The sequence below is a fragment of the Myotis yumanensis genome, unplaced genomic scaffold, assembly GCF_028538775.1.
Source record: "Myotis yumanensis isolate MYYU_CA2020_CCGP unplaced genomic scaffold, mMyoYum1.0.hap1 SCAF_1, whole genome shotgun sequence".
Lineage (NCBI taxonomy): Eukaryota > Metazoa > Chordata > Mammalia > Chiroptera > Vespertilionidae > Myotis > Myotis yumanensis.
In genome coordinates, this window is record NW_027223752.1 from 95772024 (window position 1) to 95798666 (window position 26643).

Genomic DNA, 26643 nt, shown 5'->3' on the forward strand with positions numbered 1-26643 from the left:
TTGCTGGGTAGTAATGAACTAGCTACAACTTCTGGCCTTGGCTAGAGGGGGTGGTGTGCTCTGTGCAAGCTTGTGCTGCAAAGGTTGCAATTCTTTCTGAAGCACACTCAGAAGGGAAGGATGAAGCCCTCCTGCCCAGCTCACTCCTCCTCCCTTAGTTCCCACCCTTGCAGACCTCCAGGCGTGGTGGAGTGGCCTCGTGGGGAGAGAGGTTTAATCCTCCAAGGCTTCAGCATCTCCTCTGAAAGAGCCTGCCCCTCCAAGTCAGTTTAGAAACCTGGTGCTTTGGGGGGAGCCTGCAGGGACCCTAACTGGCTGGGTTCACTCCCTATACAGGCATAGCCAGATGTGTTAAAACACCAACCTGGTCTCCTAAATTAGAACAGAGCCAGCAGCTAGCTTAGAGGACACTACCTCTCTCTCAGTCCTCTTCGTGTCATTACGGTAATTCCCAGGTTTACATCTGAGCGCATGCACTCAGCCCTGTGTGTTCTGGAGAGATCAGGTAAATCGGAGGCACTTGGACCAAATAAACCCTTGTTTTCCTAGAGCTGTGGACACTTTCATGCAGCAGCATTGGGAGGGAGAGTGCTAGGCAATGCAGAAGCCCTGCCATTCTCTGATTTTCCCAAGAAAGACTACAGGGCTTCACAACTGGGGAAGGTTATCTAATGACTCTTTTCATGTGGCCTGAGATCTTTTATTTTGTAGAAAAGACACTATCAACAATCACCCAAATCCCTAGAAATGCAATGTTTAACACTGCACCAACAGCCTGGTGTTACTGACAATTCTATGTAGCAGTCAAAGACAGGGTTCCCGGAAATGCATGAAATACTTTTCCTTGTCGGACTACATTCAGACCTGCCCTCTTATTTCCACTGCTTCGTGAATGGAGGGTGGGAGTGGGGGCGGGGAGCATTTGCTACTAACAAGGGTCAGAAACATTTCCATTGTTTTTGTTAATTGGCAATAGTACAAACAACTTATATTAATGATTTTTACTAGTGGATGATCAAGGTGCGACAAATGAAAGCAATTTTTGTTATAGATTGCTTCAAGAAGTCTCATCTACAGCTCTGTGTCTCAGGCAACAAGTTCATTTTCTTTAAGAATCAATTTTAATATTTTCCCATAATGTAATTAGTTCTCATTTCACGTGAGGCTAAATTAATGGTCCAATTCAAAGTTGGCAAAACTTAGGAAAGTTTTTGTTTACTTAGTTGTTGTTGTTTTTTTTCGGGGAAACTCAGTTTCACATGACATTTTAATTGATGAATGTGTTCAACTTTCTTGCATGTAACAGGTTCTCTATGATCCCCTACTAAGAGAATCCTATGTTAAAAATTTTTTAAGTCTATTATAAAATAGACATATAAGATAGATGTATGTGTGCATGTACTATTATGATACACACACAAGCAGGTGTCTGTATGCAAGCACTTATACTTAGATACAGAGTGGGCAGAATCAGATGTCACTATTGTGTTGGAGGAAAGGGTCCTCTTTAGCAAGGCCCATTGCCTGCAATTTTTAAAATATGTATCTCCATTTCAAGCAGAGCACTAACAGTGATTGATTATATTACATTGCCCTGCAAGTAGCTAAAAAGAAATAAAACGGGAAAATGGATTTGAACCTTATGCTTCCCAAAACTGTTACAATTCATAAATAACAAAGACAGGACATGTTTAAGAAGCAGAGGCCAAATGGGAAACATTATCATATGAGGAGCCTGGGGCCATTCCTAGATGCCCTCCAAGTAGGGCATTAGGTCACTGTCAGTGGGAAGTGCAGCCAGCCACTTCAGCCATGGCTTCGGGAGCTCCGGCACAGCCTGCTCCTCCTCCGTTCCTCTGAGAATCATCCGGAAAAGTTCAGAAACACATTTACACCGGGGTGGAGGCATGCGGACCCTGGACTTCCCCTTCAATAAAACAATCTTTACTCCCGTCCATACCCAATTCCTCCGGGCCCTGGGGTGGACAAGCTCACTGCAGACGGTGACGAGGGATAAGGACACTCCTTCCAGAAGCTACTGGCCAAAGAGGCGCCAGAAAAATTTCTGAACTCGAAGTTGAGGCAGGAGGTCAAAATGGCTCCACAGAGGGTGGCCTGAAGCTGCAAAAATACAATTGCACAACCACAAACACACCAACCAAGAAGGTAGGGAGAGCCAGAGGAAGGCGGTGCCCAGGCTCTCCTGGCTGAGCAAGGAAAACTCAGCTTCATGCCTCTCAGTACTCGAGTCGGTCATTTTCCTTCCATTCTAAAAGAAAGCCGAATTTGAAACACACAAATCAGCAAACCATGCCTAGGAGCCATTTAATCTCAGATTCACATTTCCCAGCAGGCTTTCTAGTTCTCCACAAATAACATCGCTGCGCACTCTGCTCCCCCGCTAACAGTTGGGGGGCGGGCGGGGGGCGATGTCTGGAGAGAGAAGACATTCGATCAGAATTCACAGCAGCTTCTCACAACTCTCTTGTTTATAGAAAATGAATGGTCTGCCTGGCTTGCTTTTAGTTCAGAAAAGGGGTCAGTTTTTATCAGCACAGTTCACACAGATCCTGGGCTTTTTTTCCTTTATCTTAAATTGACCCGCTTTTAAGATAAAGACATAATAGAGAAAGCATTGACCTTACCTGATCCCTAATGAGGTGGAAGTCAGAACACCCCGCTCTCATTTCCTCTTATCTCGCTTGGGTCGCCTGGGAAGAGACTCGCGCTACCTTTGGTGCCCTCGCGCCGGGAGACAGCCCCTCGCCGGCGCGCACAGGCCGGGGGAGCGCCGGGAGAGCGTCTCGGCCTCTAAAGTCTGAGAATTCCTCTCTGGGTTCAAAATCGCAGACCTCGCTGCCAGACCTAGGCCTCGCCCAGCCCCGGGAGGATTGACAATCCCTTCGAAAGCTCCCGAGCAGGTCGTCCTCTTTGAAAGGCCAATCCCTAAGCCGTGGGAAGAAGAGCTGCCTCCCGGGGCTCTTGGACTGGAGCGCGCGGGCCTCCCCGCCTCCTGGAGTCCGTGTCCTGAGAGCTTCCCGCGGCGTGGGCTGTGGCCTGGCTCTGACTGCACTCGGGGGAATCTTAAGCTGGCTACTTCCCACCGGGCCAGCCCCCTGCGGGCCGCTGAGGCAGTCCGGGCCCCTCACCCGCTTCCTGGCCTCGAGGACTCGGCTGTACCTGCTCTGGCCCCTGTTGCGGGCGGCCGCAGCCCAGGCTCTCTTCTACCGGCTCAGAGCATCTGTGCCCCGCTCTTCTGGCTTCCCCGGAACCCGGCTCGGCCCCCAGCCCTCGGCCCTGCCAGCTGAGAGGGCTGCTGTCCTGCCTCTCTGACCGACAGATCCGGGTTCCCAGGCTGGAGCGGGGGTGGGAAGCCGCTCCGAGATGCTCAACATCAAACAAGCCAAGCCTGGGGCTTCAGGCCCCGAGCCACTAGAGCCTCTCTCCAGGGCTCTCGAGGAAGTCCTCTTGTTCACAGGGCAGGGTGGGGGTGGGGAGAGGAGGAAAGGGGGAATGCTGTCTGCAAAATCCCCCCACTCTCCCAAGTGTCAGGGCCTAGGGTGCTTGGGGGGGAGGGGGGCGCTCAGCAGCGTCGCCTGGATCTCGAGGCGAATTGCGCCGCCGCTGCCGCCACGCTTGGGGAAGCCTTGGGCTCTTCCAGGCATGTCAGCGCCAGGAGCGTCCTCAGAAGGCTGATGCGTCCCTCGGGGGAGGCCAGAACTGACCCAGGCCAGAGGTACTGGAGTCCTAGAGGAGGTCCACTCCAGGCCTTTGCAGGGGGTGATGTGGGGGGCAGAGGGTGTCTCCATGATGCGTTTTTGGCTACACTGAGCTTGCACCTACTTCCCTATCAAAGGCTTCAAACTGCGTTCCAAACCTGCTTCCTGCAGCCACAATCTCCTGGCCAGGAGCGGGAGCTGGTGGACCCAAAGCCCTATTGTCTGCATCCCATCCGCAGACCCATTGAATTTACCCTTTCCCGGGACAAATAAACAGACTTCAAACTAAATTGGCTTTCCAGCCAAACGGATGAAGAATGCATTCCATAGAAACTCCATCCACTGCTGAGAGTACCACAGCCCATTAAAATTGTGACTGTCAGAAACCTGCTCTCGGCTAGCATAGGGCGGGGATGGCAGCGGCTCTGGCCATTGGCCGGGCACTGTCCATCTTGTCCCCCACCAGGCTTGTTGCTGAGCACTGGCCATGTTGATCAGAAGCTCCCACACCCACGGAATTGGGACCTTAGGTGCCAAACATCTCCCGGCCCTGAGCTGGGCGGCTTGACCACTTACACACCCTGTCCAGGATCACTGCTGCCCCTCCCAACACACGTGTATAAACATCCGGTCCTGGATGTTTGCTTGTTTTCCAAAAGGTGAGACCTGCTGAAATTTCCCCCAACTAGCACACTCCCTAGACCCAACCAATCATCCTTTCTAAATCCCCAAGTCTTTTCAGGATATGGAAGCAGATCTCAAGCAGCCAGAATCCAAGGGGAGGAAGCCCATCCTGGTCCCAGTCCCAAGGCACCACTGGAGAGAAGCAGAAGCCCGAGGAAGTCGACCAAGAGGACTGCAGTAATGGGAAAAGGCCTGAGGCCTGAGGACTTCCCTCAAAAGTTCCTGAGGGGTGAGGGTGGAAGTCAAGAAGAGAAGTGACGATTCAATGAAGTGAAGAGAGGAAGAAATGATGGGGAAGGGAGAGCAAAAAGGGAAAAATTGAAATTCTAGACAAGAAGTGAGTACATGATAAATATAAATCCATCCCCCACAATCAGACACTTCCAGGCCTAGGAAAAAGTGCTAGGAAGGGCATCTGCAGGCAGCCCACTCTCCAGGTTTCCTTGCAGGTTTATCAGGGTTTGATGAGGAAGGGACACCAGCCCATCCTGGTATTATGATTTCTCTATACAGAACCACTACTTTCTCCTCTCCTCCCCAGGTAACCCTGAGAGTTCCCCAATAGCCACATCTGGGCACCAAAGAAACCAGGAAATAAGAGGACGGAGGAAACATTAAATATTTCAATTTTTTTGCTGGGGGTAGGTTGGTCAGGGAGAGACAGAGAGTTGGGAATAAGTGAAAAATAAGATTTAGGAGCCCAGAGATAGAAACCAGTAGAACAAAGAGGAAAACCCAGCTCCCAAAGTCCTGTGGAGAGGGAAGGAGGGTGTCCCCAGGCCAGCAGCCCAGTTGGACACCTCCCAGGGGAGAGGCCTGGAAAAGCAGGGATCTGCGGCCAACCTTGGATGGGGATAGCCATTTCAGAGTAGAAGCGGAACTGGTAACAGACTTTTCCACTTTTGAGAACAACCTCCCACCAAATTCTAATTCCAAGGAGACTAGGCTGCGAGTTAGAAATAAAAGATTGATGCAGAAATCTACAGGGGCAACCGGTTCAGTAAAAATAATTGCTCATTCAGGGTAATTGACTTAGCTGTATAAGACCATAGTAGATACTTTCAAAAAACAGAAGCCTGGTTCTGAAAACTAGTCCTTTGGTCTGGTTCTCTTCCTTCCTCCCTTTCCCTCCTGAAGGAAGGAGTTTAGCTCTTCTCTTTCTTGCCAAGTCTCAGGACCGCTCAAGTTTTGGTTCTACTCGATTCGGAGGCAGAAGGCCAGGGCTCCTTTGCTGGTTCAGGATCCTTTGAGACCCTAAACAATTCAAATCCATTCAGGTCAATGATGACTGCCCCCTCCAACCAAAAATGTCATTTAAAGCCAAATCAAAACCAAACAAAAGGTGGGTTTTTAATCAGAAAAGGAACCTTTTTAATTTGTATAATTTATTAGAAGCTTCTTAGGAACTATATTTAAGTCAGGTATCTACATAAGTTACAACAGAAAAAGACTGACGCTTCAAATACCAAAACTGCCAAATAATATACACAGATTTGTCAGTGCCCATAAAAAAAAAAAAATGATGGGCTGGGGGTGGGACCGGGACTGTTTTGTTTAGTTTTGTTTTTTACAATAAAATGTACATAGTACTAAAAACTAGGCATTTAGTCCAACTTTTGACAGCATTTTACAGCTACAGGTTCACATCAAACATGAAACAGTTTTCGCCAGGGCCAGCGGGCTGAGCCGGGCAGCCGAAGGTTGCGGGAGGGGGCATTTCCTTTGTGTCAGTGACAAGTGGGTTCTGTGGAAGTGTCCTTCCTCTCCCCAGCCCCCATCTCCCCTTCAAAGAAATCTTGGTATTTACAAGTGAGTCCACGATACGCTGGCTGGCACAGTGAACCCAGAGTGAAGTTTGTGATCTTTAGAGTCCGGAGCCATGTCAGCATAGAGGGTGCCCTGCCCGAGCGTGGGAAACCATTTGAACCACCTAAAAGACACCTGGAAAGTTGTTCTTGTTATGTCCTTCTCTGTTTAAAGGTTCCTTAAAGGGTTGGATTCCCTTGGTTATTTTTATTTTCTTTTTTAAAAAAAAAATCCCACAAATTTGAGAGAGAGAGAGAGAGAGAGAGAGAGAGAAGAAAGACATCCAGCAGTTTGGTCTTTGTGTTTTTTTCCCTTGGTCTAAACCGGACGGGTTCTTTAGAAAAGCCGAAGCGCTAGGCTAGGAGAGCCGGGTACTTGGTGTGTATGGCGGGCAGGAGGGGAAGCAATGAGGCTGTGTGCTGGGCTAGGCGCGGCCTAGAGTCCTCTCACCAGGTCCGACCATATAGCAAGGTGGAGCAGGACATGGTGCCATAGTCCGAGCCCGAGGAGTTCAGGTGGGACAGGCTGGAGACCTGGCCCTGCAGCGCCGCGGGGCTGGTGGCGTGGTGCGCCAGGTCCGGAGACTGGCCCGCGCTGCCGGGCTGGTGGCCCGGGTGCGCACCCAGGCCGGGGCCGCCGCTGCCCACTGAGATCGCCGCCGCCGCCGCCTGGGCGGCCTGCGCCTGCTGCTGCGCCTGCTGCTGCGCGTGGCCTTGCAGGCTGGCTGCCCCCGTCGCCGGGGCGCCTGCCTGGCAGGGTTTGCCGTCTTTCACGAGGACCGGCACCGCCACGCGGCGCGGCGACTGCTGCTGCGCTTGCTGCTGCTGTGGGCACCCGGCGCCCCCGCCGCCGCCGCCGCTATCCTGCTGCAGCTGCTGCTGCGCCGCCTTGTCCTTGGCCTGGCGCTTCATCTTGTAGCGGTGGTTCTGGAACCAGATCTTGACCTGCGTGGGTGTCAGGTGGATCATGCTGGCCAGGTGCTCGCGCTCCGGCGCCGACAGGTATTTCTGCTGCTTGAAGCGTCGCTCCAGCTCGTACACTTGCGCCTGGGAGAAGAGCACCCGGCGCTTGCGGCGCGGTGCGCTCGGCAGCGGGGCCATGTTCTTGCTCACGTCCCCCAGTGAGCCCAGGCCGCCCATGCCGCTCATGTTCATGCCGCTCGCCGGGCCCATGAAGCGGGAGACTGTAAGCGACAAACGCACAGCGTCGGCCGGGGCCAAGCCGGGCCAGGCCACCTCTCCCGTCCGGGCCCTTGGCCGGCCCGGCCCCGACGGCGCCCTCCTCACCTAGGCCGCCTCGCCCGCCCTGAGAGGCGCAGCAGAGGGCATCTCCAGCGCCTGCCCTGCCCGTGCTGTCGAGGGGTTGACTGGAGAGTGCCCGCCTCAACCCCGGTTACCTCCCGCAGCCTCAGTAACCCACCCAAAAAGTACAGTCGTTCCTTTCGCACCCAACCGTGGCCCGAGTCGCGGGGTTAACGGGCCCCCGGCGGGGCGGCGAAGTGGGCCCAGGCCAGGAGGTGGGGCTCGACGGCGAGACCCCAACTTTGGGAGTTTAGGAGATCGAGCTATTCAGAAAGCCAGAGCCCCCGGACGCTCTGCGCCTTGGCCGCGCTCTCCTGTCAGCCCCAGTGCTGGCACTTGCTCGGACCATTTAGATCCCGCTCTGGAGCCGCGCGCCCTCCCACCTGATTAGACTGGAGAGGAGCCGCCCGGCGCCGGAGCGCGTCCCGGCACCGCAGCTCCCCGCCCGGACAGGCCGCACCTGTAGGCACCCCGCTTGCCCCCACTCCCTAAGTTCGGGGACTCCTCCGCGGGCGCGCCGAGGTCTCCAGCGCCAAGCAGAGTTGCTAGGGGGCCTCCTCTGGAGACGCCGAATGCCGGCGCCTGCCCAAAAGTCCCGCCACTAAGTCTCCTGGACCCTCAGCCCAGCAAAGGGAAGAATCCCCAGCTCCCGCGCCCGACTCCCTGGCGCCGCTGCCGGGCCGCCCACCCCGATTCCCGGCGCACTGCCCGCGGGCGCCGCGCCTTTCCGGCGGCTCTCCCCGCTCCTCCCGCGGTTAGCACGCGGCCCCGCGGCGGGGCGGCCTCACTTACTGGCGGGGAAGCGCGGGTCTGGGTTGGCGCCGTACCATCCGGGGCCCGAGGCGGTGTTGCGCATGGTGTCCTGGTACGGCGGCAGCTCGCTCATGTTGCCCAGGTTGCCGTTGCAGTAGCCCCCCACGGCGGAGTGCGACAGCTGGGGCACCCCCGCCGCCGTCATGTGGTAGGCGGCGGTGACGGCGCCGTGGTGCCCCACCGCGTGCTGCTGCATGGCCGCGGCCGGAGGCGCCGCCTGGCCCTGCCTGTAAGCCGCCAGCGGAGCGCCGAGGCCGCCCTCCATGCCCACTTTCTTGTAGCTTTCCTCCAGGGGACTCAAGATGTCAGACACTGAGAACGGAGTCGTGTGCTTTGGACTCATCGACATGATTCGGCGGCGGCTGGAGGAGGAAGGAAGAGGAGGAAAAAAAAAGGGAGAGGGGGAAGGCGAAGACTCGCAGCTTTTTTTTTTTCTCCCTCTGCCAAATATTCTGGTGTTACCTTAACGCCGATCTTGTTGGATGTACACGTAACCGAGTGGACCGAGTCCGCCTTAATTGGCTTGAGTGGAGGCTCGGGGGCTGCCTCGCGTTTGTTTTAGCCCGGCGCCAGGTTTTAGGCAGCTACCAGAGGCGGGGCGTAAGCGCTAAAGCAACAAGACAATAGAAGCCTACATCTTGCCCGAGATAATTAGCTTACATGCTGATGACAAGGTAAACACCTTTAAGTTTCACTTGTCAGGATTTTTAGGTTTCGAAGAGGGGGAAAGAGAGGGGGGGTGGGGGACAGACACTCGACCCGAAGCATTTCTTTCCCCCTCCCCCACCCCCTTCCCCCCGTATTTTGTGGGGTGCTGGCGGCGTACGGGGGAGGGGGGGGCGGAGGAGGGGAAGGAGGAGGGGACCGAGAGAGGGAGGGCAGGAGGTGGGGTACGGAGTAGCCGAGGAGGAGGGATGGATGGTGGTGAGGCTGGAAGGTGAATGCTGCTTTGCAACCAACTTTCGGAGTTACAAAGTGAACCACTCCAGTCTGGCTGGGGTTCCCCGGGCGGGCGGGCGGGCGGAGGCAGGTGTTTAGAGGGAGGGGGCCAAGGGCTGGGTTGGGGGTTTCACCTGAGCCTGCTGGGGCTGCTCCTCCCTCCCGCCGCGGCCTCCCAGCCCCGCGCCTTCCCACAGCCTCCGGACCACATCGGGCGTCGCGGCGCAGAGCCCCAATCGCCAGCCAAGGAGCTTGCGAGTCGGGACGAACCCTGGAGCCGCACTGTGGGCTGCGTGTCTGTCAGTCTGTCTCCTTCTGCCCCTGTCAGAGGGACACCTCTGCTCCCCGCCCCCTTTCTCTACCCAGGAGAGATTCCCTGCGGGCGGAGGGGGCGCTGAGCAGGGGAACGGCTGCCTACGGGAGGTTGCCCAGATCCCCGCGTCCCTCCCTCCAGCTCAGGGTCTTCTCCGCAGACCAGTCCCCCCCCCCCTCAGCACGCCCCCCCCCACACCCACCCGCGGTTCCCTTTCCCCACCTCCACCCCCTGGCCAAGGCAAGCACGTCACTGGGCGGTGGAGCTGGGAGGCAGGGGGGAGGGGGAGCGCTAGGGGCCGTCACTTAAATTGCCCCACCTCAAACAAACCTGGTGTCCCTGGCCCTCGCCCATCGCCTGGAGGCCCGGGGTTCGGGGACTGGAGCTGACTTTCCAAGGACATCACAGCCCCAGCACCCGAGCCCAGGGTCACGCTGATCTCCCCTCTGATGCTTCAGGGAGGGTGTGGGCAGGGAGCGTCCTGGGTGAACTGAGCCTGAATCCCCGCGGGCCCAGCTGGCCTGGAAGGGGCGAATCCCGAGGCGCGAGCAGCCCCGCGGGCGGGAGGCTGGGCTGAGGCTGTCCTCCTCCCGGAGCTCAGCCATGCAAAAGTGCACTTGCTTCCTCGGGAATAACCAAATATCTTTGTTTAAAGTGGCAGCGTAAATGGCCGGTCGCTTTGTGGCCACGCTGGATATTAGTAGATGAGGATCATTCTGCTTCAATTGGACGCCTCTCATCCAGCGAGCAAGGAACTGCTTAGGAGGAAGTGGGTTTCCTGTCTGCGCGTTCCCAGGCTTCAAGTGTGAGCCCGGCGCCTGGAGGGTCCTTGGGCGCCTGGAGAGGAGGAGCTGCGGACTGCGATCCCCAGCCAGTCCAGAGGCATCTGCCTCCCACCCCAGCCAGGCCCCGGCCCCTGGCCGAGCGGACTACAGAACAGCGTAGCTCTGCGCTGTGCAATACCTGAGACCCACTCTGATTTTGCCCATGGATTTTAACCGCTTTGTTTTGTTTGGGTTCTCTTTGGCTGCTTTAGCTTCCTCTCCGGCCTTGGGGCTGGGAGGGGGGAGAGCTCTCCCGAGGCTGGGGCCTCCAAGAACTGTGGGGGCTGGTTAAGGAGGATTCTTGAATTTGGTTTTTGTTTTCCAATTTTATTTCCCCTCCTTGTAGAGGAGGAACTCCCAATGATGAACAGGCGCTTTGAATGATATAATTCAGCAGCTTAGGCGCCTTTTCCATTAATAGCAATTGTAGTAGGAAAGTTGTTTTTTTATTGGCTTTTTATTTCAATCCTCTCTGTGAGGACTGCTCTGTATTCCCTCAGTACAAAGCCAACTTCTATACTAACATTTGCTTTCCTTGCCACCTACGTCCCTTACTAGGCAAGAGAAACAAGAGAAAGCTCAGGGCACCCCCTCTCCCCCCCAACCCCCCTGTTGGCCCACATTTCTGTGCAGCCTCTTTCGTGGCTTGGAAGCAAGCAGCCTGTGTACTGGCGTGCAAAGAGGTGCTTCTGATTGTGCTGTGAAGACAAATGCCAAGCCGGTACCTTGCCCTTCCTTCCAAAGGGCTTCCCTGGGGGGGGGGGGGGGGGGGGGGCGCTCTCAGGAAGGACTCAGACCACATTAGCTGTGCTTGGTCAATGTCATGTCTAAGCCTAGGGAGCAAGGAGGGAAGGCGACACTGGGCTCAAGTGAATGGTCAGAGCGGACAAAACTGAACACCGATCTCATCTGCAGGCGGGACCCCAGCCGCAGGCTTGCATCTCCAGGGAGGTCTTAATGTCAGGACGGGGTGGGTTTCACAGTAATCCAGTTTTTTATTTTCTTTCTCCCTCTCCATTATGTCACATTATTGGTAAGTGTAAGGAACACCAAGTGCAGAATGTTGAACATTTCTCCCAATCTCAATGCAATTTAGTAATAGAGGCAATTCTTCACAGGTTTTTTTTGTGATGTTAACATAAGATTGGGCACATATCCATGCTTTGGAAGCTTTGGCAATCTTTAAGCTTAGTGTCAGCGCTGGAGATTTCTGTATTGTTACCATTAATACCTCCCTCTGCCCTTAAGACCCTGAATCTGAGTGAAGGGAAGAATTGGATGTATCTTCCACAGACCCTGAGCCGTGCCTTCTGGGCCTTCATCCCTCAGCTGATCTCCAGCTCCGCATCAGGCACCAGCTCAGGTGGCCTCAGCTCCCCACCTACACACCCACCCCTGGCTGGCTGAGGGCACCAGGCTCCAGAGCCACGCAGCAGGAGTTGTGTCTGAGCTACTGAACTGCAGCCAAAGCTGCAAGGAGTGGGGTGGACAGGCTTCCACTCCTGCTCCGCCCTTTCCCCCCAAACCAGGATTGTGTGACAACCTCCCCCCTCTGTCCCATCTCTGCCCCACCCCAGGCATTGTGTACTGGCACCCGCCTTCATTTAGACTGGCCTGGGCCTTTGCAGCGCCTCTCCTACCCCCATCCCTTCACACACACACACACACACACACACACACACACACACACATTGCTCTGCACTCTTTCCCAGGCGTGCTGCACTGCCAAGAATAAGCCCCAAAATAAGGTGTGTTATGGGGGGAAGGCTTATATCTATGTCTCTGAGCTTGTCCAAGACCTTGAGAGCCCCGCCCCTGGCCCCAACACCCCTCCCTGTTCAGAGCGTCCTTTCAGCTGCCTCTCAGAGTCATCTGTAATAGGCAGCCTGGTTAAACCAGCAATTTCTTCATGGCTGCAGGAGATGACTTGGGAACCCTGAGTCCACCCCAGAGGGCCCAGGGGCGTCTTCCTTTACCCCTCATCTAACCCGTTCTGAGGCGGGGTGGATGCATGCGGTAGGGCGGTGGCAGGACAGGTCCCAGCTCTGGTCTCTCAAGGAGCTTTCCCTGGGCGCTGCCGCACACGCCCATCTCAGTCCCTGCCGCGCTGCTCTGCTGCCTGGGATCCGGATCCGCTCGGAACCTAGGACACCTGGGCCCAGGCCAGGTCAGGGATGCTTGGAATTGCCACCCCCCTTTGCTCACCACACCCACCCGAGTGGTCCCAAGGGACAGTCCTTCGCTCCCTCCAGGGGCACTTCCTTAAGAACTTAGAACTGGGGGCTTATACGGAGGCCCAGACTTGGCTGGAATAGGAGGTGAGGTCCCGCTTTGGGGATAAGAAGGGAATGTCTGTTCTCTGCCCTCCCACCTCACCCCTCACATTTTTCTAATTCCCTTCTTGGTACTTCACACCTCCTCTTGGGCGGTGATGACCATGTTGTTTCATGATGCTGTTATTTTGCTCCGGGTTTCATTGCAATCCGTGATTCATTCAACAAATAATTTTTGAGTGCTGGTGGCGCTGTGCCAGGCTCTGTGCTGGGCCTAAAAATCCAGCCGTAGAAAAACAAGATGTGTCTCTTACCCACACGGAGCTTACAAATTAACAATAAATCACCCAAGTAATATGTAGTTATTTGGTGACAAGTGTTACTCCGGGATCCAACCGAGAAAGACAGAGTTGTAATGAAAGTTTGCCTGTGGGTTTCTACACCATTTCCTGATCTTCAAGTGCTCAGGGGTGGTGGGCAGAGCTCTGGGGTAGAAGTCAGAAGTCCTGGGATTCCCACGGGCTTTGCCACTTTCAGCTGTGGTGTATATGGCTCTTACGGAGCCCACACACCCTGGAGCCACTCCGATCTCAGCCAGCATAAACGAGGACGTTGTTTTCCGGATCCTCCCCCTCCTCGAGGGCAAGCCCCTATTTTATTTCTCCTTGAAGCCTTCAGTGCCTCAAGAAATGTTGAATTAAGGAAATAAAGCCTCTTAGCACCTGTTTCCTAGGCTGTGAAAATGCTTATAACCTGCTCTGTGCTGTGCTAAGGACTCAGGCATTTAAGGATGAGAGCATGTGCATGAGTTTGTAAATCACAGAAATGGCTAGCAAACGGAAGGGGTTATTACTGCTGGTTCTGTAACTGAGGTTTCTAGAAACTGTGGCTCCAGGCCTCTAACTCTCTGCAAGAAGCTCCTGGCTCCTTCGTCCACTCCCAGGCCCAGGCCCAGGCCCACGGAGGGCGAGGTCTCCTCAGCCAAGTGCAGGCTCCCTGGAGGCAAGCCCGCCCAGGGAGCTGAGAGCAGGAGCGAAGCCCCGCACTGCGGTTCGCTGTTCTCCAATCCCGAGGTCCCAGGAACGGAAGGAGGATCCTCTGGAGGACTCTTCCTCCCCTTAAGGATCTCACAGCTCCCTGCTCGCCCTTGCCCTTTCCGCAGGCACCGGGACCAAGAAGCTCCCAAGGGTCCTCCCGCAGCCCCAGCCCGTGGGTGTGCAGGAGGGCAGCTTTTCCGAGAGGGCGAGGAAGAGATAGTCAGAGGTTGGCGCAAAAGCGCGCTCCCTCTAGTGTTCTGCGTCTTGGCTCGACCACCTAGGGTCTGTTTGGGGTCGCTGTCCCCCAGCTGTGACTCTGGGAAGGCCCTGGGGGTGGGAGTGCGAAGACCGGAGGGTGTCAGAGCTCAGCGCCGGTGCCGCCCCCTCCCTGCACTAGCTGCTCCGGGGTTGGAATAGGTGAGGTCCCGCACTGAAGGCCAGATTCCTCTTGAAGAAGAGGCGAGTCTCGCCTTCAGGCCTTCAGGACCGAAGAACCCTGTCCTCTGTCAGGCCAAGCCCTCCAAGAGTTCGAAACCTGTGGTCTTGAAACCTGCACAGTTCAGGCCTAGATTCAGCTGGCCCCAAGGTATAGTCAGTCAGTCCTCACCTTCTCCACTAACCCCAAGGGCATCCCCTGGCGGGGAGGGGCCTGGGGCCAGAGCGAATGTGGGGGCTGAGTGACGCTCGGAGAGATTGGGAACCCAGCACTAGCAGCACCCTTTGAAATGCAGAGAAACCAAGACAGAGGTGGGAAGTGGGGGAGGAGGCAAGGGCCCCGCAAGGCCAGTGCCAGGCACCGCGGGAGACGGACAGATGCACGGGCTGAGTCCGAGCCCCACAGCACCCAGTCGGCTTGTTTCCTCCCGGTTCTTCTTTACTGTTTAAATTGAGAGCCTCTCAGCGGGCGAGAGAGCGGATAGTGGTGATTCCACCATACTCTGGACAGAGGGGAGCCCCCATCCTTAGAAGCAGGGCCACCAGGGAGGCAACCTGGGGCGCTTGAGCTCGAAGGAAAGTTTTGCAGGAGCTGCTGAGACAGAAAGGATCGGCGCTGCAAGGATCCTCAGGACAGTGAGGCTGTTTCGTCCCAGGACCTGTACAGCCATATTCGACTTTAGATGTCGGAAACCTGCAGTTCTAATTTCCATCTCCCATCAAACCGCAGCCCAGCAGTGCGTCCATGGGCTTCAGTGTTCGCTTTTCCCGCGAAGTCGCTAGCACCGCTGCGGTTTCTTCCTCAGATCCTTTCTACTCTCCAACCTCCCATCCTTCCTCCTCCCGGCCCCCAACATTTTTTTTTGCGGGGTGGTGGGGGGCGGTTTCAGGTAGCTTTAGTAGCAACCCCAGGAGCTCTCCGCGATATCTCGGTGGCTGTGGGTTTTCTGAGAGTGACTAAGGCGCAGGACTCTGTCTCTGACAGTTGCAGACCGAGGAGATCCACAGCGCCCTCTTCCGGCCATTGGGGAAACTGCATCCTCAGGGTGGTCCTGGGAAAGCTTTGTTACTAGGTCCTCTGGGCAAGGCTGGTCCTGTTGGTACCTTGACCTTGGCCGGGTGGCTCAATTGGTCGGAGCGTCGTCCCATATACCAAAAGGTAAAGGTTGCGGGTTGATCCCTGGTCAGGGGCCTATGGAAGGCAAACGATGGATGTTTCTCCCTCTCTCTCTCTCTCTCTCTCTCTCTCTCATAAAAATAAATAAATAAGTAAACAAATAAATAAATAAATAAAAACAACAACACATATTCTCCAGTGAGGATTAAAAAAAAAAGACTGATCCTGTTGAGACTGGTAGTGGTTCATCTGCCATGACCTTACCTATCTAACTATTCACCATATTATCCACCTGACCATATTTCCACCTGCCAATCAGTCCACCCAAAGCCACTACAACAGCGGTTCTCAACCTGTGGGTCTCGACCCCTTTGGCGGTCGAACGACCCTTTCACAGGGGTTGCCTAAGGCCATCCTGCATATCAGATATTTACATTACGATTCATAACAGTAGCAACATTACAGTTATGAAGTAGCAACGAAAATAATTTTATGGTTGGGTCACAACATGAGGAACTGTATTTATTTATTTATTTTTAAAATATATTTTATTGATTTTTTACAGAGAGGAAGGGAGAGAGATAGAGAGCCAGAAACATCGATGAGAGAGAAACATCGATCAGCTGCCTTCTGCACATCTCCTACTGGGGATGTGCCCGCAACCCAGGTACATGCCCTTGACCGGAATCGAACCTGGGACCTTTCAGTCCTCAGACCGACGCTCTATCCACTGAGCCAAACCGGTTTCGGCTAGGAACTGTATTTAAAGGGACAGAAAGTTGAGAACCACTGCACTACAATATAGGTTATGATGGACTCTTGGGATCACCCAGCCTCCTGCACCTGCTATTTGAAAGATCTGGTGTGTAGATCAGGGCCATGGTAGCTGCTGTGATACTTAGAGCCCTCTGCTAAGTAGGCTTTGCCTTGGAATCTCATTATGAGAATTTCCTCTCCATATCTGATCTGCAATTGAACACACATTTCATGGCCAGTGAAATAGCTTGCACTTTCTTCATGTGTAAAGCCCGCAGAAAGCAATGGCTCTACTTGCTCAACACAAGGGGGCTCTGCTGTTGCAATAGTAGCTGCAAAGCCTCTAAAACATGTCTACTTGTCTAAAACAAGACTACTTCTGGGCCTAGCTACTCTAGGGAGGGTGCCCTCCAGTCCTCTGATCTCTGGCATCAACTCACCCAGACAGGCTTCCTCCTCAATTATTCCCCCTCCTTGTGCTCTTGTCAAGACTGAATTCTCTCCACCTCGCACCTCTTTATGCCTAAACAATTCTGTGCTTGTTCTTTTCCACTTAGCCAGAATATCATTATCCCCATCCCATAACTAAGTCATACTCTTCCTTTTTAAAAGCTCAATTGCCACTTCCAACAACTAAATGTCTGACACATAGTGGGAGCTCAACATGCAAAAGAAATGGGTGAATCTTTATTGCACTTCTCCGTTACATTAATGAGGCAATTCACCCTAATTGAATTGTTTCCTAATTGTTTCATATTTTTGTTGATTTTTAATTTTAAGAACGATGTCCAATCCTTGGACATGTCCCCAGGAATGTGCTTACTATGCTGTGGCATTTGACATTGTTTATCCCCTCTTTTCAAAATTCTCTCATTGGCTTCAAAATCACCACTCAGTCTCATTTCTTCTCCTCTGTCTCTGGCCATTTCTTCTCCATTGTTGGAGGGCTTTCCTCCTCCATTGTAGACACAATCTCCATAGCTTCAATTGCCGCCTATTGCTGATGGTTCCCAAATATGTACCTCTAGCCAAACTCTCTCCAGAGCTTCAGACTTATATTTCCAGTTGTTTATCTCCTCCTGTGAAGTCCACCAAATGTAACATACCCTAATCTGAACTCATTACCCTGCCCCAACTTGCCTCTTATTCTGTTCTTGATCGAGGTGAATGGCATGAACATCTCCCCTTCTCTAATACCTCACAACCCCCATTAACTCTGTATTGGTCTGCTTGGCCTGCCACAACTAAATACCACAGACTGGTAGCTTAAGCAATAGAACTTGATTTTCTCACAGTTCTGGAAGCTTGGGAAGTCTAAGATCAAGGTCCCACAAGTTTCAGGTTTTTTTAAAAAATATATTTTATTGATTTTTCACAGAGAAGAGGGAGAGAGATAGAGAGTTAGAAACATCAATGAGAGAGATCGATCAGCTGCCTCCTGCACGCCCCCTACTGGGGATGTGCCCGAAACCAAGGTACATGCCCCGGACCGGAATCGAACCTGGGACCCTTCAGTCCACAGGCGGACGCTCTATCCACTGAGCCAAACCGGTTTGGCGCAAGTTTCAGTTTTTAGGTGAAGATTCTTCCTGGCCTGAATAAGGCACCTTCTCATGGTGTTCTCATATGATGGAAAAAGATTTCTCTCTTCCTCTTCTTATGCAGCCACAGTCCTATCAGCTTATGATCTCATTTAACACATTTAATATTAATTATCAACTAAATACCTTATCTTCAGCTGTAGTCACATTGAAGATTAGAGTCTTCAACATATGACTTTGGGGGGGAGGGATAAAATTAATCTGGCCTGGCCTGTGTGGCTCAGCAGTTGGGCATCAAACCAAAAACCAAGTGGTCACCAATTCAGTTCCTGATCAGGGCACATGCCTGGGTGAGTTGCAGGCTCCATCCCCAGTAGGGGATGTGCAAGAGGCAGCCAATTGATGATGTTCCTCTCTCATCGATGTTTCTATCTCTTTATCCCTCTTTCTTCCTCTCTCTTAAAATCAATAAAAACACACTTAAAAAATTAATCTGAAGCAACTCCCAAGCTAGAAACCTGAATATCAACCTTTTTTTCTACCTCATCCAACTGGTCATAAAGTCATATCAATTCTGGCCTTTGTGCTACTGGTGTCACATATTTTACTTCTAAATATATTATAAACTCTACATTACACAGTTATCTTTTGATGAGTTGTAAATACTAAGGAAAAGAGTCTTTTATATTTTATACATGGTTACTATTTCTGGTGCTCTTCAGTAGATCCATATTTCCATATGGTATTATTTTCCTTCTGTCTGAAGAATTTCTTTAACATATTTCTTGTAGTACAAGTCTGATGAATTCTTCCAGCTTTTGCATATCCAAAAATGTCTTTATCTTCATTTTTCAAAGATATTTTCATTAGACAGAGAATTATAGGTGGACAGTATTTTTTCCTTGCAATTTTAAAGATGTTGCTCCACTGTCTTCTGGCTTACATTGTTTCCAGGAACAGGACAAAAGAAGCATTGGGAGGGCTTTAGCTCTCTTCCAACAATTTCTATATACTCCCTCCAGCCTCTGATATGGAAAGTTTTATTTCTATTGCCTGTGTAAGTACAGTTTCATGGCCTTGCTTCCCATCTGCCCCAAAGGCACACAAGATTGTCACCTGTCACAATATCCTATGTGGAAATTATGGAACTGCCACTGATTGTCACTGCAGCAGTCAGTATGTTGCTATGTAGAATCAGACATTCTATAACCATTACTTGAAGCCTTTCCAGGATGAAATTGCTATTTTCATGGCTGTCCTTCTCTTGCCCAATTCTCTTCTTATAAATTATCCACCAAGGTGCATTCTTTTGGGAAAGTGAAGAGCAACTACAATATAAGTTTCAAAAGCTTACTTTGTGTTGAAGTTGAAGTTGTTCATTGAAATCTTGCCCCCTTTAAAAACAAAGTATTAGCAGAACATAGACTGAATTCCAAACCAGTTGTAAGAAGTGCACTTGCCTGGGATTTTTGAAAACAAAGCTTGCAAACAAGCTTAGACAAAGGGAAAGTCCAGGACCCTTCCTTCTGACTTGACCCAGGAAATGTTCCAGGCATTTTAGCATTTGCATTGTAAGAGAGGGGTAGTATTTTCCTAATATTTATTGATAAGAAACCAAGGCTCAGAATGGTTAAGTAAATTGCTGAAGTTAACATAGCTAGTAAGTAATAGAGCTAAGTTTTGATTGTCAGTGTGTTATATTCCAAAACACAAGAGAAGTCATAGCCTAGAGTCTAGGCCCTAGACAAATGGGAACTTTTAAGAATTCTCTACCTACCCTCCATTCTACACCTCCTAATTATGTTGCTACTTTTGACAGCAACATAGTTTGAATATTCACTCACCTGCATAGAGAATTTCTTAGTATAATCCTTTTGTCCATCCCAGTAGTTCTCAATTTTAATATGCATAAAAATAATGTATCAAATTATAAACACAACATTCTGTCACAATTTTATAGGATTTTCTTTGATAATTTTGATATTAGTAAATTTTTGCCTTAGGCATTACCACACTGTATACTTTCCACTCTATTACAATGTTTCTCTTATTTCCAACAAACAAATTCCAGTCCCATAATAAGGAACACACTGTGGGGAAGAATATAGTTATTGTGTTTGTAGGACTTTATTTTTACCATTAAAGCAGTGTGATTAATGTACCTAAAGAGTTTAAATTCTTTTTCTTTTTTTTTGCAGTGAAGATGACCAGTTGAAGATTTCTTTCCAGTACAATGAGTATAACCATAACTAACTTCACAATGATCTATCTGTCCTTTAGGTTGTTGGTATTTTCCCACATGTCTTCAAAGAGAAAGAATTTTCTCTCATATATGATCAAAGCTGTCAAGTTGATTGGTATGGTAAATGCTTCCCAGGTACAACAATAGCATTGAGTGTTTTTTTTTGTTTTGTTTTGTTTTTTGCAGGATCTGGCATGTATGGTTAGATAACCCAAGGGAAGTTCTCTTCAAAGACTCCTTGATTTGATGCCTGTTCAGTCAACATCCATGCTATTGAGGCTGCAAGTGATCCAGCAGGGGTTGCTAACTTCTCTAGGCATTAGGCTAGGTTCTGCTTAAACTGCTGGGCTTTATCATATCCTCCTGATCCATGTAGCGGTAGAGAATACCACTCAAACATTTTATAGCTAAGTTCATGGGTTCTTTTCTTGTCACAATCCATGTGACTATATGCAAGGTTAAAACCCAAGCCCCAGAAGCACAGTATGGGTTGTACTGGATCTTGGTGTTCTGGTCATCATCACCTGTTTTAGTGGAAAAGACACCTGTTGGACTTTGGCACTCCAGCAATGTTAACTTGACAATTCTGTAATAGCGGTCCAATTTATCTCACAGGGTTTAATTATCAAGTCTTGGACGGTTAATGCTTTTAAAAGGTTCTTAAACTGAGAGAGACGTTATGAAATTGAATAAAGAGGACATTACTGTCTCAGGCAAACTTGCAATTTCAAATTCCTGATTCTGATTGCAAGCATCACAAGCAAAACTTAATTCTTGGCCTGGGTTCTTCAGGGCCTTCCAGCTCAGTTTGGCCATGAGCTCTACAACCTTACCATGTACTCAGGTGCTGTCTTGACATTTGGTTCTTATTTATAGTTTCCATTTGTTCTTATTATAAGCATATTTTCCTCTATGTCCTTGAGCATCATTATAATAATTGCTTAAAAATCCTTGTCTGATGATTTCAATAATTCAGTCATCCTCAGGTTGGTATCCATTGATTATCTTTTTTTAAATTTCTTTATTGATTTCAGAGAGGAAGGAAGAGGGAGAGAGAGATAGAAACATCAATGATAAGAGAAAGTCATTGATCAGCTGCCTCCTGCACAACCCCTACTAGGGATCCAGCCCACAACCTGGGCATATGCCCTTGGCTGGAATCGAACCTGGGACCCTTCAGTCCGCAGGCCAACACTATCTACTGAGTAAAACTGGCTAGGGCTGCGTTGATTATCTTTTGTGTATGTTCCTTATTTTCTTTTTTTCTTCATAGTAATATTGGATTGCATCCATTTTAAATGATTCATTGTAGAGGCTCTGTGGGTTTCTAACTGAGTTTTTATTTCAACTGTGCCCTCTCTTTAATAAAAAAAAGCCATAAAAGTCAGAAATTCCTTCAGTGCTGCTCCCTTCTAGTTTTTGCCTGCTTTGGGTTACTCTTTGAGTTGTTTTTTTTTTAACATTTTGTTTAGAATGTATAGTTACCAGTGAAAGATTTGGTTAAATAGGAGCTAGTTGGCCATTATAAGAAGCAAAACCCCATCTTTTCACTATTTTAAAATTGATTTCAGAGAGGAAGGGAGAGGGAGTGAGAGAGATAGAAACATCAATGATGAGAGAGAATCATTGATCGCCTGCCTCCTGCATGCCCCACACTAAGGATCAAGCTCGCAACTTGGGCATGTGTCCTGACCGTGACTCGAACCGTGACCTACTGGTTCATAGGTCAATGCTCAACCACTGAGCCATGCCGGTTGGGTCCATCTTTTTACTTTTGATGTATTTTTTACTTTATATTAATCTTTTTCTTGTACACAGCATATAGTTGGGTCTTCCTTTTTTTATCCAGACTGATGGTTTCTGCCTTTTAATTAGGGTATTTAGACCATATATATATATATTTTTAAAAAGACACATTTATTCAGCTTCATGATCAGACTATTACATTTAGCAATCAACAGCATGGGTGCAAAAAAAAAACTACTACATTAAAACCCTTGGTTGGAATGCTTTACACTTTCCACAGAACAGAAACTAAAATAACCTGTTATACAATTAGTCATAAATACAGTCCTCGAGTTTTTTTGCCCATTCACATGAGTATTGTCTAGCACATGTCTTCTTTGTAGCAGCTAGGCCCTGCCACCACTGTGCTTGGCTGAGTTCACAAATCTGTTGTGACCTGTAGCTTCCCTGTCACTTCTCTGGCTCTCCTCTCCTGCTAAGCTTTGTTTCCTGGCAGTAATTAAAATCTTCTGCCACTGCCATAGCTACTGCTGCTGCTGGAACCACCATAGCCACCTTGGTTTCGTGGTTTGGCAAAGTATTGACCTCCACCACCATAAGGGCCAGAGCTTCTGCCTCCAAAGTTTCCTCCTTTCATAGGCCCAAAATTTGAAGATTGATTGTTGTAATTGCCAAAATCATTGTAGCTTCCACCACCTCCAAAATTGCTTCCATCATTACCAAATCCATTATAGCCATCCCCACTGCCACCATATCCACCGCCACCACGGCTGCCACCAAAGCCACCTCGACCACTAAAGTTTTGGTGGAAACGACAACTTTGGTTATAGACCATATATGTTTAAAGTAATTTTTAATATGGTTGGTTTAATTCTTCCCTACTTCCCTACTATTTACCTAGTATTTGTTCTCATTGTTCTTTGTTCTCTCCTCCACCCCTCGTTTTCAGCCTTCTTTTGGTAGTTGAGTATTTTTTTTAAAAAATATATATATTTTATTGATTTTTTACAGAGAGGAAGGGAGAGAGATAGAGAGTTAGAAACATCGATGAGAGAGAAACATCGATCAGCTGCCTCCTGATCATGTACTCCGCAACCCAGGTACATGCCCTTGACCAGAATCGAACCTGGGACCTTTCAGTCCGCAGGCCAATGCTCTATCCACTGAGCCAAACCGGTTTCGGCAGTAGTTGAGTATTTTTTAATATTTCACTTTAACCTAACCTAAGAGTTTGGTTTAACTCTTTTTAAAAGTGGTTTCTCTGGGGGTTATAATATGCATCTTTAAATTACCATAGTTTAAAATATTATAACATTTCATATATAATATAAAGACCTTACAATGATATAATTCAATTTTTTCTTCACATTATTTTTGCTATTGTCATACATTTTACTTCTATATACACACTCTATTATTTAAACTTAAAAAACAAAGCAATGGTCTACTATATATACTCATATATTTACCATGTCTGGTACTCTCTATTCTTATGTAGGTTCTAGTTTCCATTTGGTATCATTTTCCGTCAGTCTAAAGAACTCCCTTTAACCTTTTTTGTAGTGCAAGCAGTGGCAATAAAATGTGTCAATTTTTATTGGTCAGAAAATATTTTGCCTCTTTTTGAAGATTTTAGTTTTGGATATAAAATTCTAGGTTGACAATCTTTTTCTTTACAAAACACTTTATTGAGTTATAATTGACATTACAAAAAGCTGTACATATTTAGCATACACAATTTAATGAGGCAATTTCTTTCCTTCCAGCATTTTAGAGATGTTATTCCACTGTCTTCTGCCTTCTACTATTTTAATGAGAATTCTATCATTCTTATCATTGGTTTTCTGGTTGCTTTTAATTTTTCTCCTTGTTACTGTTTTGGCAATTTGTTCATTATGCATCTTGGTGTGATTTTCTTTGTGATTATTATGACTGAAATTTCTTAAATTTATTGGATATGTGGGGTTATAGTTTTCATCAAATTAGAAAAATTTTGGCCTTCAAATAATTTTTTGGACATTTTTATGGACATAGAATATATAGAATTCAATTTGGGCAAATAATCTTTTTCCTCCCAGGAGGCAGCTGAAGAAAATGTTACATAAGTCCTAGCAATAAAATCCTCATGGCTTGATCATTGCTTCTTATTTTTTTAAAATATATTTTATTGATTTTTTACAGAGAGGAAGGGAGAGAGATAGAGAGTTAGAAACATCGATGAGAGAGAAACATCGATCAGCTGCCTCCTGCACATCTCCTACTGGGGATGTGCCCGCAACCCAGGTACATGCCCTTGACCGGAATCGAACCTGGGACCTTTCAGTCTGCAGGCCGATGCTCTATCCACTGAGCCAAACCGGTTTCGGCAATTGGTTCTTATTTATTAGGTAAAGATAATATCATGTGCCAGCAAAGTAAAGGCATTTCTGTTAAATAAAGTGTACATTCAACTGGATTGAAAGAAGTTCCTCATGAGAAACAACAAAATAACTACAAGTTGAAGAGAGGTGGGAAAAACCAAGCAGTATTTCCAAAGTTTGAAATGAAATAACAGGAAGTAACATGGGTCATGGGTTAGATGGGGAGCTTTACCAATCAAGATTCAATTAAAGTCCTGGCTGGTGTAGCTCAGTTGGTTGAGAATCATCCCATGCACAATGAGGTCACCAGTTGATTGATTCCTGGTTAGGGCACATGCCCTAGTTTGGGGTTCGATCCCCAATAGAGGGTGTGCAGGAGGTAGCCAATTGAAATTTTTCTCTCATCATTGATGTTTCTCTCCCTCTTCCTTCCTCTTTCTCTAAAATCAATTAAAATATATTTTTGAAAAAGATTCAATTAAAGAAGTAGAATCACCAGGATACAGATAGATGATAGATAGATAGATAGATAGATAGATAGATAGATAGAAGATAGATAGATAAGATAAGATATACAGATATAGCCATATTGAGATATATTTCAGAGAGGGAGAGGAAGCAAGAGGTGCATGTGCTTTGTTATAGAAATTCGACTTCAATTGTGGGAGCTGGTCTAGAAGTCTCCGTAAAGCTGTTAATTTCAATCTGATATTAGAGCTTGGAGTTTATAGGGTAGGTAGTTGGAAAGGGAAGAAGGATTTAAAGTGCAGGAGAGAAAGGACAAACTGGGATCCACAGAAACACCTGAAACACACAAGCATGAACTGTATCAGTTCTCACTGCCTCTGTTCTCAATGGCATGGGTATCCTGCAGGAGCAACTTGCTCTTGGTCATTGAGCTAAACACACACCTGATCTAGCAGTTGGAAAAGCTGAAGGAGGTTCCAGAGGAAGTGGAGCTGTGACAGAGCAACAGGATGAGTCAGCAGGTAAATAACAATACGTGAGAAATATAAAAAAATGACCACGGCTCATTTTTGTCCTTCAAATTCAATACAAGAATGTATCTTGTGGCCCACCTTAACTAGAAACATATAGGAGAGATAATTCTGTGAAATGTAGCTCAGCTTGGCCAGTCAACACATCACAAAAACACAGAGGAGCACTTGGTTCCATGGAAACTACTTGGGTTCCATTTCACCGGTGCAAATCAGCAGTTATTAAAATGAGCGGCAATGGAAAACCACCTAGAACAGAATGGGTCCAATGGCAGGGCCTTGAGGCCAATGAAATTGGCAACAGTTGATAGGAAACTTTGCAAAACTGTACTTAACACAAATAACTGGCCAAATAGAAACAGAATATTAGCTTTCCCAATACAGACATTTAGAATCCAGCCTATATAGTGGCTTCACTAGGCACAGTGGAGAGATGCTATAGAGATGGCATTCTTTTGCTTGGGCTTTTCAGTGTTTCATTATCCTTCTAATGAGCCCTAGGATTCTGGTTTACTGCAATTTATATCAATTTGACTTCTGACTGTAAGGAAAAGTATAACAACAACCTGAGGGACAATGAGGGAACCTTCCATGTTTAAGGGGAAGACCAGGCCCAGAGAATGTTTCTTCTTTAAGGATAATAGGAAAAAAAGTGAACTAACACAAGGAATATGAAAATGTACTAAAAAATAAAAAATGGAGAAAATCAGTTTAAGATAGGTAAGAAGAACATAATTTTTTAAAATAATTTTTTCAAAGACTTGCATTATTTATTTATTGATTGATTTTTAATCCTCACTAGAGGATATTTTTCCATTGATTTTTAGAGAAAGTTGGGCAGGGGGCAGGCAGATTGAGAGAAACATCGATGTGAAAGAGACACATCGATTGGTTGTCTTCTGCAACTGAGGTACATGCCCTTGACTGGAATCAAACCTGGGACCCTTCAGTTCGTGGGCCAACACTCTATCCACTGAGCCAAATTGGCTAGGGCCATACTTTTTTTTTTAAATCTTCACCCAAGGATATATTTACTGATTTTAGAGAGAGAGAGAGGAAGGAAGAGAGAGAGAGAGAGAGAGAGAGTGAGAGAGAGAGAGAGAGAGAAACATCCATGTGAGAGAGCAACATTGATCAATTGCCTCCCATATGCAGCACAACTAGGGATTGAACTCCCAACCTAAGTATGTGCCCTGATCAGGAATCAAACCCTAAAACTTCTGGTATATGGGATGATGCTCCAACCAACTGAACCACCGGATAAGGGCAAAAAGAACATACTTTTAAAATATATTTCTGCCCTGGATGGTTTGGCTCAGTGGATAGAGTGTTGGCCTGCGGACTGGAGGGTCCCAGGTTCGATTCCGGTCGGGGGCACATGCCTGGGTTGCGGGCTCGATCCCCTGTAGGGAACGTTCAGGAGGCAGCTGATCAATGATTCTCTCTCATCATTGATGTTTCCATCCCTCTCCCTTCCTCTCTGAAATCAATAAAAATATATTTAAAATAAATAAATAAATAAATAAAATATATTTCTGTACAAACAGAACATCTGCTAAGTGTTCTAAAAAAAGCCTTAAAACAAATTCTATGAAATCAGACATAAAAGATTATATAACTTCTGTTGATTGAGAGGCAGGCAGAAATATGAAGGAACTGGTTTGATTTAAGGAAAGACATTAAACAATGAAATAGCTAGCATATATTAAATCTGGAATAAAAGCAGTAAAATTCATACT

General features: G+C 48.5%; 1 protein-coding gene across 3 annotated transcripts; it reads right to left on the reverse strand.

The window, feature by feature from the left end:
* Positions 1-5746: 5746 nt before the first annotated feature.
* NKX2-1 (NK2 homeobox 1) lies at positions 5747-9519 on the reverse strand. 3 transcript variants are annotated; one of them, XM_070428204.1, is made up of 3 exons: positions 9397-9519; positions 8303-8685; positions 5747-7392 (listed from the first exon to the last, which is right to left on the reverse strand). In XM_070428204.1, exons 1-3 carry the CDS (start codon positions 9471-9473, stop codon positions 6656-6658), a joined length of 1197 nt encoding a protein of 398 aa, XP_070284305.1. In that variant the 5' UTR covers positions 9474-9519; the 3' UTR covers positions 5747-6655. The 3 variants fall into 3 exon arrangements, with proteins under 3 accessions (XP_070284305.1, XP_070284295.1, XP_070284286.1); XM_070428194.1 differs by lacking the exon at positions 9397-9519 and adding an exon at positions 8786-9297; XM_070428185.1 differs by lacking the exon at positions 9397-9519 and having other exon boundaries at positions 8303-9297.
* Between the last annotated feature and the right edge of the window lie 17124 nt (positions 9520-26643).